Source organism: Pipistrellus hanaki (genome assembly GCF_964339955.1).
Source record: "Pipistrellus hanaki genome assembly, chromosome: 12".
Taxonomy (NCBI): Eukaryota; Metazoa; Chordata; class Mammalia; order Chiroptera; family Vespertilionidae; genus Pipistrellus; species Pipistrellus hanaki.
The window spans coordinates 44,509,241-44,522,932 of NC_140514.1; the positions used below are offsets into that span (position 1 = coordinate 44,509,241).

General features: G+C 42.7%; 1 protein-coding gene across 2 annotated transcripts in view; it reads left to right on the forward strand.

Annotated features, from left to right (window-relative positions):
* CTNNA2 (catenin alpha 2) overlaps positions 1-13,692 on the forward strand; it is a 1,072,635-nt gene that overhangs the window by 346,746 nt on the left and 712,197 nt on the right. For both annotated transcript variants that reach the window (XM_084900771.1, XM_084900770.1), the window contains exon 7: positions 5,675-5,878. In XM_084900771.1, the coding sequence (XP_084756897.1) occupies positions 5,675-5,878 (204 nt within the window). The remainder of the gene's footprint in view (positions 1-5,674; positions 5,879-13,692) is intronic.

Sequence of the window (13,692 nt, forward strand, 5' to 3'; positions counted from 1 at the left end):
AATATAGTTTACCAATTACAATTGGCTGTATGTGTTTCTGTTTTTGACTACTAGACAGTGAACTTTTAGAAATAAAGGGTTATTCATTCTGTGCCTTCAGGCATCTGTAGTAACTGATACCCATTTGTTGAATGAATGCCTCTACTCTCTATTATCCATTTGAAGAGCAAGATGATCCAGGTGATAAACAAGAAGATACTATGGCAGATGATACTTATGTCATTATCTTTGGTTTAAGAGTGTTTCATAGCTTTTTAAGTAGTAAATACATATTTATAATTGTTAATTAGGCTCATTTCCACTGAATGTCTGCAGTCTGATACAATGGGAGGCCCATTGAGCTTAATGTCAGAAGGCTTGTGTTCAAATCCTGATGTCCTCATTTCTAAGCTGTATGACCATGAGACAACGTTCTGGCATCATTTGCCACTTCAATAAGATGGGAATAGCAATATCGAGGACACAGAATAGTGGACCTATCATGCTGTTTGTACTGCATTCAACTTCGTGCTTTTGCAGAAGTCTGCCTGCTGCCTCCAGTTGTATCAGGGCCCGCGACAAGCATAACTCAATGTTCCCTGATTGTTCTGAACTCTTAGGTCATATAACTCTTTGCAGAGAGAATGGGTGATAGGTGTGATTTAACAATTGCACCTCCTGACAATTGCTTGTGCAGTGAGTACAGGTAAATGTATTATTCTGAGAAGTAGTTTTGAACTGTATGGTCTACTGATTTATTTCAAGGTAAAATTCTTATGGAGTTCAACAAGGGAAATAATGGGAAATCAGTTATGTAGGACTAGAGAGACCATTACAGGGCTGGCTTGCTGTCAGAATTGAATCCCAGCTTTCTTCGCTTGGGGAGGAATTATTGAGGCTGCTTTCTTAAAGGCCATGCTTTGCAGTTGCCACTCCATAAATTGTAAGAATGAAAACAGTAATTTTTTAAAAGTAAAGATGTTACTAAAATATAAGATAAGTAAAATTACAAAACACAAAATAAGCAGGTCAAAAAAGCTAAATGAAAACAGACAAGATAAAAGATATTAAAGTAAGTCTTATTTAAAAAAAAAAAGATGACATAAGAAATGTAGGCCAACAATTTTCAAATGAAGTAACCTGACAATGTAAGATGGAACTGAGAGATCAAAAAGATTAAACAACTTAATGAGTTTTTAGAATGCAAGCAACAGACCTAGATATTGAAAATGTAAAATCTCAGTGGATTAAAATAAGCCAGTACAGCACAAAATCCTCTCGCAGGAGGAGCACAATTGCCATAAAGAGAGGCAGGAAGCCTGGGCCTGCCCTTCCTGTTTGGTACCTGCAATATTTCCTCCGTGACCAGAGAAGGGAGATTTGATCAGGGAGGGATGCGGCTGCTGCTTCCTCCCTTCCGGCCAGCAGAGGGCAGCCGTATAGAGAGGTGAGGCCTGGCTGAGCTGATTCAGGGAAAGGGGATCTGTTTGCTGATCTCAAAGGATCCTGAAGTGTGGTAGCAAAGAGAACCTAATGAGGTGTTTATTTTTTAAGTCACATCTGAATACTCTGCTTTCACTTTCATTCTCTGTATATCTTACTCAGGATTGTACTTGGGAATTTATTTGTGTGTTTTTTTCCCCTACTAATCTAACAACTGTAATATTTTCTTCTAAGCTTATGGCTTTATTTAGGCTTCATTTAGTTCTATTTACCTGTCTCTCTGTCCATTTTCTTGTTCTTTTCTCATATCCTAAAGCCTGATTGAGATCTGGAAAGTTCTCTGAATACACACACACACACACACACACACACACACACACACTCACACACTTTCCTCTTTATCCATTACATACAACCCAAATCCACCCACTCATAGGTGAATATACATAGGTGATCCATACCCTCACACAGACATACATACACACACACACACACACACACACACACACACACACACACTCTGCCCGTTATCTTCATGCCTTCTCTCTCCTCTCTAGACTTTCCCATCCATCATTACAAAGCTCCCATCTGCACCACAGATACAGATTGGAATATTGTAAATTTATCGTTTCTTTCCCAGGGAGATTTTTTAAACAGCTTTCCCCCTGTGATCTATAAATAAGCAATAACTCCATTAAAAATGTGATGAGTAGTGTGACTTTCATGCGGAGATTTTTACGCCCAGTGTTTCAGTGTATTTACTTTCCTGACCACCCCGGGTCAGGCAGGCCGGAAGCTCATTCCTCTGGCACTGTAAGTTCTCTCTTGCAACATTTTGCAAAGTGTGTTCCTTAGGTTCTCCCTGGTAGTGCGTGCACCTTAGTTTTATAAATCTATTTATTGTTTAAAATATATTTTTATTGACTTCAGAGAGGAAGGGAGAGGGAGGGAGAGATAGAAACATCAATGATTAGATATAATCACTGATCAGCTGCCTCCTGCACACCTCACCCTGGGAATTGAGTCCGTAACCCGGGTATGTGCCCTGCTTGGGAATCAAACCGTGGCCTCCTGGTTCCATGGGTCAACACTCAACCACTGAGCCACACCGGCCTGGCAGTGCATACATTAAAGTGCATGCATCTTTACACTCAAGTAGGTCTGAGGAATGCTACAGTAAAACTGACTTCTGTAATGGAGAGCTCCCCAAAGAATTTCATGTGATCATTTGCTCCAGGCCATACAAGACCTCCCATGCATATTTGGCTACAAAAACTTATTTTTTCATCAAAACATTACATCTCTAAGCTCAGTGTTCCATGGAAAATAATTTAGGAAATAATGTTCTGATGGCGGTAGTACATTTACCTGCGTTCTTCAGAGAAACTGTTTTACAGTTCCCTTATTGGAGAGTTCAAATTCACCTCAGTATATTTTCATCAGGTTGGCACTTCTTTATATTTTTTAGTCCAACAGTATAATAAACAGCCAATATGTGGTTCTTTGGGGTCTCCTAAAACCTCGAAACAGAACAAATTTTATTATGCTTTATAGGAATATGACTTTCTGTAAGAGAGTTCTTTGGAAATCAGTAACCTTTATAAAATAAAGTAGTTTAATTATGTTTTGATCAAGTGTATCTTTTAATTTTTAGGGCAAATAGAAGGGAGACAGGAGGGAGGGGGGAGAGACGGGAGAGGAAAGAAAGAGGGAGATAGGGAGAGAGGGAGGAAGGGAGAGAAGGAGAGAGAAGAGAAACGTCTATGTGAGACTGGGACTGGGGAACATGCAATGGCGGTACATGCCCCTGAGAATCGAACCCATGATCCCTTGGTCCACAGGCCAATGCTCCAACCACTGAGCCAAACCAGGCAGGGCCAAATGTATGCATATAAATGGTAATAAAAATACGAATTCAGGACTGAAAAGCAGTAGAAACGAAGACAGAGAGAGTGAGAATGAGACAGAATTCTAAAGGTACTTTCCGGGAAGAGTCATTGCAGATGCAGCTCTCATAGAGATAGCAGGTATAGAGGGAGCACTGCTCCCTGCAGCGTTCCTTTGGGAATCTCAGCTACAGTGATTTGCACTGCAGACATCCACTGTCCGGAGGCCTGCCATGATGTGTTGAGAATGTTTGGAAGTTTACTAGGGCATAAGAGACAGAGCCTGAGTAACAGTATTCTGAGTTCAGTAAAATTCACCCTCTCTGTAAGGTCTAAGAGAGTGCCAATGTGATGATGGTCTTCATGCCAACCCCTGCCTCAGAACATTTTCCCTCCTATCTGCATGGCTTCGTGCATTGGCCCTCTTACCTGAGGAGGGAACTTTGACCAATGAGTCATTTCCTAGGATATCCAAGATTTCAGTGACCTCAGGCCTGGGCGGTGTTTAGTGGGTGCTTATATTTTTTCTATGCTGTCACCTGCCTGAACTCATCCCTCAGGAGTTCAGAGTCTTTGTGCTGAGAAGAGCTCTCTCTCATTATGGAGATTTACATTTTACCAGGAATTAGATGCCTCAAGCACAACTTCCAGTAAACATCTTAGGGTGCTCTGGAGAGGTAAGCAGAGCCTTCCCAGAGCACAGAGCCCAGGCTATTCTGTAATGACTAAGCAGTTATTTTATATTGCATTTAGAATAAAGCACACAAGCATCCTTTATTCTCTCCACTCTCTTTTTAGCACTAAGAGCTCGAGTGAGTGCAAATAGTAGGTACTGAGCAAAGGTATGACTGGCAACTCTCTTTTTCTTTTCTATTATACTAGAGGCCCGATGCATGAGATTTGTGCATGAGTAGGTCCCTAGGCTTGGACACCAATCGGGCCAATCTATGGGGTGACTGGTGGGGTGATTGGGAGGGCGGGGGCGCTGACTGGGGACAGCTCTTGCATTGAGTGTCTGTGCCCTGGTGGTCATTGCACATCATAGCGAAAGGTTGTTCCATCAATTATTCCGCTGTTCAGTCAATTTGCATATTAGGCTTTTATTACTAGTATATAGGATTTTTAGGTAAGGTAAGGGGATAATGCACATCAAAGGAAACAGTAATGGAATGGCAATCGCACCATAGATCCTAGGGCAGGAAGACTGTTTTCTCCATCACCACCATGTTGGTCCTCAGACCTCTGAGTGTGCTCTTCCAGTGAAGATGAACATATTCCTCTTGCAGCAGGCCATCACACTTTGCTTAACCTTGTTCCTTTTTTTTTAGCAGAAAAGGGGTCCCTGGTGGAAACCAGCCATTGGACAAAGTCAGCTTTGCCTCTGTTTCATGCCATCACATATCATACACTTCCTCAGTCTCTCTATTCTTTGATCGGCAGAGAGTGATATTCAGGTTTTCCTACTATCCCCCTGGCTGTGTTTTGTATTTATTTGGTTCTTCTCCTTTGGCATACCCTTGGAAATTGGTATTAATTGGGCCTTCTTGGGCCTGCTACTATTGTTCTATTTGCTTTATTAGTAAGCCATTTGCTACCTGTGTCCAAATCTCCCGGGCAATTGTCAGATCCTTATTCAGACTTATGCATCTCCTGAATTCTGGATTCATATTTCTGTCCACTTCTGGATATCTGTATCTACACATTTCTAGACTCATCAAGGGCAAAGCTAAGCTTAAATCCTCTATGATACCTTTCTTTAAGGTAACATCTCACAGATCCTTTTGTTGAGCACTAGTTTTTTTTTGTTTTGTTTTTTTTGTTTTTTTTTTTATACAAAAGATATTAGCTCCTAGTGGAACACACCCTGTGCTGAAGGTGCCTATTGGGTGTTATTTCCCCAGGTTTCCAAAGGTGTCTGCCACAGGGCACTCCGCTTCTCAGAAGGCGGATGTGATGTGTGCAGCAGTCACCAGATGCATCCCAACTTGTTAGTTACATATCATGTGCTTGCTCCAGGGCTCTCAAATCTCCCCCGTCCCCCAAGAGCTGCATGAAATGGCCTTTCCTTGAAGGCTACACATTTTTAAAAAATGCCAAGCCACTGTCACCATCTCATTTGAAAATGTCAGTTGAGATAGCCTTTGCCAAGAACACAATGTTTCTCCCCGGGGATTAGATTTAGGGCACGCTGTCTTCCAGAAAGCTGCTACTTTGTCAAGGCCACCTGCGGGGTTTGTCTGAGGGACCGGCTTCTTCTCCGCGGAGAGTCCTGTCCTGGCCTCACATACTTCTGGTGTAGAAAACAAGGGGGCAAAGGCGGCCTCTCTCCTTCTGCTGATTTTTTTCTTTTACTGTGCTGCTTTCAGAATAAGATTATCCTGGACCCCATGACGTTCAGCGAGGCCCGGTTCCGGCCGTCCCTGGAGGAGAGGCTGGAGAGCATCATCAGCGGAGCCGCGCTCATGGCCGACTCCTCCTGCACCCGGGACGACAGGCGCGAGAGGATCGTGGCCGAGTGCAACGCGGTGCGCCAGGCGCTCCAGGACCTGCTCAGCGAGTACATGAACAATGTAAGTCCTGGCCGCCCGCGCTCACGTCGCGGGGGGCTTCGGTATGCAATCTGATGGCACTTGGGAAGCATGCACAGCGTGAAAAGAGGACATGCGTTCCCCAAAGATAGTCCGGGGAGAACAGAGAACGGCTCTGGGGGCATCTGAGGCCCTCTCAGGGTGCATTTCGGTATGGAAGCGATTAGAGGAGAGGAAAATCATTTTAGGGAAACTCTGGCTTTTTCCTTGAGTGATCTCTGGGCTCCCACAGTGGCTGGCCTTGGATGGAGGTCAAGTTTCCATTGGTGAGAGCAGATGGTGGATGGAAATAACCGGAGAGACCCTGATGTCCTTTTTTACAAAAGCACGGTCAAAGCTAAGGACAGCCACCGATGCTAATCTCCCATCCTAAGAGGCATTAATAGGTGTCAGAGGGTTTAAATGTGTCTGTGCGTTTGGGCACGGTGGAAATGTCCTAGCCGCAGTGAAACTCGCAGGAGATCTATTGATTCGTCGTGCGATTAGAAATTCTTATGAGAGGGAGGCTTTGAGTTTTCAAGCTGGTGACAATAGTGTCTGCTTGTATTGCAGCTCAGATAAAAGCTGTCCTCTCCTCCAGTTACAAAGTGTGTCCGTTCCTGTACAATGAAAACTATAAAAAGGAGATGCAATCCATATTCTTTGCTCTGAAAGCCACTGAATCATGTCCGTATTGATTTGCTACATTCATTCCGCCGGCGGGATGTTGTTGATGCCCAGAACTTGCCACAGTGAAAGACCTCACGTTCCTTCTGTGCCGGACTCCAGGGTGTGAGAGAATTTAGGGGAAATGGAGGTGAGGCGAGGTCTTGCCATCGCACGTTAAAGGCAGGCCCTGTGCAGGTAGGGAACAGGGACGCTGAAAACCTGCCCTCAGCTTTGGAGGCCAGCCTGCATCCTGTTGGGACACTCGGAGGCAATTTGGCGACAAAGCAACCAGCCTTTGATAGGAGCGCTCCTGCTCCTGCTAGGCTCCCTAGAGAACGTGGAGCCAGAAAACAAAGCAGTGTAGAATGTCTTGCAAACTAAAACAACAACAACAAAATCTGTTTTCTTTTCATGGTGTCCCTTCAGATTCTTTGATTTGGGAAGACTTGCTCATTTTCAGGCACAGAGAGTAGGTGTGGATGCCTCCCGTGGTACCCAGCTACTAATGAGGACTTCTCCGTAGGTGCTGGATGGCCAGCGCTCCCTGTGATGTGGTCCATAGTGCTATGCAGGGGAAAGCTGGGGATGTGGTTCGCTGGTGTCATCCACCTCGAGTGAGTCTTCAGAATAGCGGATTTAAGGAGAAAAGAATGCTGATAGAAGCTGTTACTCTATTTGTTGTTGCTTTTAATAGAACAGCAACAGCCTAATGACTTGTATGTGGAATGCGGTTTTATATTAACACATGCTGATAATTTCTATCAAAGAAGAATCGTTGCCAAAGGCAGAAGTAGAAACAGAAGGGATCTCACTGCTGGTTAAGAGCTCAGTGTAAATGAGTCAGAGGAAAAGGGTGTTCCAGGGAACAGCAATGACAGAATGTGATTAAGGAAGAGTTGGTCAATATCTGACTTGTGATTTCCAGTTTGGGGTATAGAATCCTGCCAACCAGAGTTTTTGTTCTTTCAGTGTAAATTCATTGAGATCAGCAGAGCTGATGGATTTTTGTGTTTTGTGGACTCCGGTTTCTTGTTTTTCTTGTGATTCAGAAATACTTTGATTTGTATTGAAAACTTGGTTCCTACGTTGATATGGTTAAAGACCATACACAGGTGGGTTTAGAGCTTATATTTTTAAGTGTGCAAATTCTGTTCACATGAAAGCATCCAGGTCAAAGGCTTAAATAAAACACCTCATACTGACTTTTATATAAACTATGTAAAGTCTACTTGGACTTCACACTTCAGTGATTTTAAGGTTGAATTGGACATGACTAGACAAGCTCCATAATTCCTACCTAGTACTTTTCTACTGCCAAAATGTCAATTTATATTGATTCAGCATCATATATTTATATAAAACATATATCTGTGTCCTGACTGAAAAGTCTGTTGATATTAACAGCAACCAGTAAATTAGTCAGCTGTGCCTAGGCGGTTACAAGATATTTCTTTTTCAGTATGATAAGCTCTGAGAATAAAGGTATGATCAAATTGTCACCCTGTAGATTTTCATCTTGCTGTCCTAGATGATATCATTAGGATAAAAAAGACATTAGATTGTGGGGGAAAAAGAAATTAAAAAATGGACACAACTGACATTTCTGGATTCTAAAACTCTCCTAATGAGCCCCTGATGAAGATTCAGCTAATGATGCTCACTTATGGTGAAGCTATTCTCAAATCATATATATGCCACCTGGTATGGAGCGCAGGGAGAGGGAGGCTGGGGAGAGGAGCTGTGTACTCAGTGACTAGGGAAAGGAAGTCTGTCTGGGCATGAGCCATGGTCTAATCCAGTGGTTGGCAAACCACTGCTTGCGAGTCACATGCAGCTCTTTGGCTGTTTGAGTGTGGCTCTTCCACAAATACCATAACCTGGGTGAGACTATTTTGAAGAAGTGGCATTAGAAGAAATTTAAGTTTAAAAAATTTGGCTCTCAAAAGAAATTTCAATGGTTGTACTGTTGATATTTCGCTCTGTTGACTTATGAGTTTGTTGACTACTGGTCTAGCCACATAGATTATACTGAACTCAATGGCATTTCAGTTGTGGGTTAGATATTTCCACTAAAGTATGTTTGAATGAATGAACAAGTGTGTGTGTGTGTGTGTGTGTGTGTGTGTGTGTGATTGAAGAAGTAACAAAAGCTGTACACCTGAAAGAAACTGTGGTATAAGATAGAGGACTGGGTGAACAGAAGCACATGACAAAAATGATGACTGGAATGTAGCCATGCTGGAAGAGAATGTTGGGAAAGTTGCAGGCAAGACTTGGTTGGTCTTAATTTGTTTTATCAAGTTTATTATGTATCTCAAAGTGAGAAGTGTCCTAAAAATAATGTGCTTAACTAGAAAGTAATTATTGTACATATGTGGAAGCTAATGGGTGGAGAGTGACTCCTTTTCAAAATGAAGTCTGACTGTTGGACTGTAATGCCAAGTACTGTGAGTAGTTGCAAATGGTAAGGGAGGCATATCTTTTCTCTGGAATTTATCATTTTTACAGCTTTTTTGCCCCCATGGCAGTAAAACTTTTTGTTTTCACACACACACACACACACACACACACACACACACACACTCTTAAAAAGGACCCCATGGTAGGAAACAATTAAACGTTATTTTATTGATAAAACTTTTGTGGTGGATTCAAATTTTGTGGTAGTCATTCAACAAATGTGTATTATTTGCTTGGCTATTTTGTGCCAGGCACTGTTCTAGGATCCTGGAGATACAGAAGAGAGCAAAATATATGAAGTTATCTGGCCTCCTGTGGCTTACACGCTAGTTGAGGGAGACAGGCAATTAATAAATCACTTGAGCAAGAGTGAAAGGGGAAAATACAGAACCTGGATACAAGGAGATAGGTACAGCTGGAAGTGGGATGGCCTGGGAAGGGTTCATTGAGAAGAAGATATTAGGTCAGGGATTTTTTGGAAACAAAGGAACATATAGTTAAATGCCTTAATATGTAAAGGGTGTTTGAGGAGCCTCATGTGGCTGTTGCAAGTGAGTGGAGAGTAGCAGGAAATGGGATCTGCCAGGTTTTGGGCTATGGCTGAGCACCATTATGTGGAATCTGACTCTTCCTTGCACAGAAGAAGGCCATTGGGGAGTGTTGGGCAGAGACTGTCGTGACTTGGGTGTTGAAGCCAGGGCATAGAAGCACAGGGGTAGCCAAAACCGGTTTGGCTCAGTGGTAGAGTGTCGGTCTGCGGACTGAAAGGTCCCGGGTTCGATTCCGGTCAAGGGCATGTACCTTGGTTTCGGGCACATCCCCGGTAGGGGGTGTGCAAGAGGCAGCTGGTTGGTGTTTCTCTCTCATCGACGTTTCTAGCTCTCTATCCCTCTCTCCTCCTCTCTGTAAAAAATCAATACAAAAATATATTAAAAAAAAAAAAAGAAGAAGAAGCACAGGGGTAAACAAGCAAGAAGGGAGATGGGAAGACACTGGAATTATTCCAGAGAGGAGGGAGTGTGGGGCCAGTGGTAGCAGTACAAGTGTTCACATTCCCACTCTGTTTGAAACAAAATTTGCTTAAAAAGCAGCCAGTGATTAGAATGGGTCTGTTGTATGAACACAAAATGGACATGGGAGTGTGCAGGAGAGTTGCAGTGGTGTCAGTCACACTAATATGGTATCTTCATTGGGTTTTGATTGCACGGAAAATTCTGATTTATTCGGATGTAGTAACAATTTGTAAATAGCACACTTTACACTATTAGCCTGAATACTCCGCCAGACAGATTACATGTGACAAGGGAGTTAAGTGGGGTAAAAAAGTTTCCAAGTTGTATCATCATAAATATCCAAGTATGGATCACATTCTTATAGATGTAAAAGACTAGACAAATATAATACTTATACTAAGGACTAAAGCTAGCTGTAGGAATTTTTCCATGCCTTCCTCTTACCTTTTCTTGTAAGAACAATAAGGAGATGCACTAGGCTGTTACTTCCATGTTAACTAGTCACTGCTGGGCCTCGGGGGAATGTGAGGAGAAGATAATGCCTGGACTTTGTGTGTGTGGAGCTGTGCAGCCCGGGTTAGTGTTCTCTGCATGGACACCGTGCGTTTCTCTCGGTTATTTTGTAAAAACTCATGCAGAACAATAGTGTTCTTAAACAAACGTACTATTCAGTTTTACCGGTTTGCACAGTGATGGCAGAGAATCAGGTGGCCTTACGTGATGACTTGCTGGTCTCTGCTGTGTAAAAATGTGGCATATTATTTTTTATTGTATTTTTATAAATAATAGAGTGGTCTATTTTTCAAAATATATTAAGTCCAACTTTTTTCAAACCACTTGAAGCACATCAGTGGGTTTCTGGGGACTATTTGTAAACCACTAGTATAAAGCACAGGTTAAAAGCACATTGAAGACAAATCAATGTGGAAACACACACACACACACACACACACACACATTATAAGTGCCTGAAGGGCCATTGTCATAGCCTTTGCTACGGAGTGGAATTCATAGTACAGGGAGTTTCTAATGGGTATTAATTTTGAGGGTATAGGTCTCTCCAGCCTAGTTTTTGGGCTCCCCGACACCAAGGCTCCAGCACAGGACACCATGGGAATAACACGTGAAGTGAGACCAGGGCTGGGGGAGCTCTGAAAATAGTGAGCTGTCACACTTTTTGTTTATTTCTTTAATGGTCAAAGAAATGTATGTTCATTGAAAAGGACAAGAACCTGAAGTAAGAAGAAAATCTCATTCATAATCTCCTCCCCCAAAGATAATCATTGTTAATGATTTTGTATATCTTTCTAATGTTTTTAAACTTCTATGACTGACCCATTTATACACAACCGCACACATGTCCATTATGCCTTGAATTTCAAAAAAATATGAACTCCTTGTAAATGGTGTTTTGTAAGCTGTTTTCCTCACTTAATGTATTTTTGAATATGCTACCATTTTAATAAACGTGCTCTAACCTTATGTTCACTGGCTACATAGCATTTTATTGTGTAAATACGTGGTCATTCATTTAGAAGCAGTTCATTTTGAGAGTACTTTTACAGAAGGCTGTTGGAGCAGCCGTGCAGGGAAGGCCCTGCAGGCTGGCAGTGCCGATTCAGGCCTGAGGTGAGACCCAGGAACTGAGCAGCCACACAGCTCTACAGCTCTGGCGCTTTAAGAGGGGATCTCTGAAAATGTTGTGCAATGAAAATTTCATCATGTGAAGGACTTTTTAATGCCTCAGGTTCTACTTAAAACTCTTCCATGTGTATTTGTCTGTAGCCTATTGATTTTCTCTATAAATATTATTTTCATTTACTAGAATTTCTCTAAGTGGGCTGGCTACAGGTGGTACCGCCAAGAGGGGTCCGGAACAAGTAATGCACAAGTAGGTTTGATGTAGGGTCCCAGAGAAAGCATAGGAAGCGTCGGAAAGGAGTGTCATCAGAAAGATAAGTTTGGCCTCCTGCATGGTGCAGTGGTTGAGTGTCAGCCTATGAACCAGGAGGTTGTGGTTTGATGCCATTTCAGGGCACACGCCTGGATTGTAGTTTCAATCCCCGGTGTGGGGCTTGCAGGGGGGCAGCTAATCAATGATTTTCTCTCATCATTGATGTTTCAATCTTTCTCTCCCACTCCCTTCTCTGAAATCAATAAAAGTGTATTGTAAAAAACAGAAAAATAACTTTGTTATAGAAATAATTATACTGCCAATTTCTCCTGCGCAGGTAGGTTGGAGAAAGACTGAAAAGTTGTTATCATTGGAGAATAAAGCTAATTATTGGTTAAACATAAAATTTGTTTCCAGCATGATCTAAGCCTTCACATTTCTCTACTTTCTGTTAAGGTGTAAAAGAGGGGGTGAAACTCACAAACATCAGTTCAGCTAATAATAAGCTTCTCTATTAAAACTTTTAGTTTAAAACAGAATACCAAGTAATGTTTTAAAAAACACTTGTGGGCCATAGAGGCGCAAATGTTGCCCAGACTTGCCCCTACGGACCTTCTACTTTAGAGGGGAATTAAGGGTTGTCTTAATAGGATTGGTAGCTTCATTCAAGGGTTAGATGTCTAAAATCCCATATTTGGTGCCTGTGGTGAGAAAGTTTTTCTTCTCTTCCTCATTTGCACCTTTTCGTATGACTCTACTGTCGTCCTTCAAATATTGTCATTGCCCTCATCTCTATTAATGTTGAGCTTCAAATTCATCTGTGCAAGTATGCTTCTCCTATAAAACCTTTTCTTGCCAAAACCGGTTTGGCTCAGTGGATAGCGTCGGCCTTCGGACTGAAGGGTCCCGGGTTCAATTCTGGTCAAGGGCATGTACCTTGGTTGTGGGCACATCCCCATTAGGGGGTGTGCAGGAGGCAGCTGGTCGATGTTTCTCTCTCATCAATGTTTCTAGCTCTCTATTCCCTCTCCCTTCCTCTCTGTAAAAAAATCAATAAAATATATATTTTTAAAAACAAACTCTTTTCTTTACAAAGAGATGGTTTTCAAATCCCTTTGTAGCTGGCATTTCTTAGTCAGGCATTGAAACAGTCCAGTGAGGTTACCAACCCTTTCTCTGAGCTCTGAAACTGTCTTTTGAATCCACTCTCCCTAGGTAATATGGGTGGGAGGGGAAGTCTTTGGGTTCTGCATGAGATTTGCATCCTTGAATTATGGCATTTGCAATCTGCTTGCTGGCATTTCCAGGCAATTTTAAGTGTGATTCCCAGAGGTACCCAGGGATCAATATAGAGTCATGCAACCTTTTATGTTTTTCTTATCTCCATTCTTCTTATATTATTATTGTATTTCCATCCTAATGGTGTTCCATTGAGTTCACTGTCATGGGATCTCAGAAAGCCAAGGGAGTAGGCATACTGGGAGGCACGGACTCAGGTCCTGGCAGTGGGGGGATGTCCAGCCCTACTGGTGGGACACATTTCCTGGGGGGATAATGAGGGTGAGCGTGTAAGAGAGATTGTGCCAGGATTAAGCATCCCTCAGAGCATGAGGGTGCCGTGCGAGGCTCCAGGAGGAGATCTCAGACTGGCAGGTGGTTGGTGGCATTGGGGTCATCGGGACACAGAATCCACGGTAGCTGGAGAGCATCCAGTCCCCATGGGAACATGGCGGATCTCCTGGGTCTTAAAGAACCCAAGATGGTACTCTTATCCTGGTGAG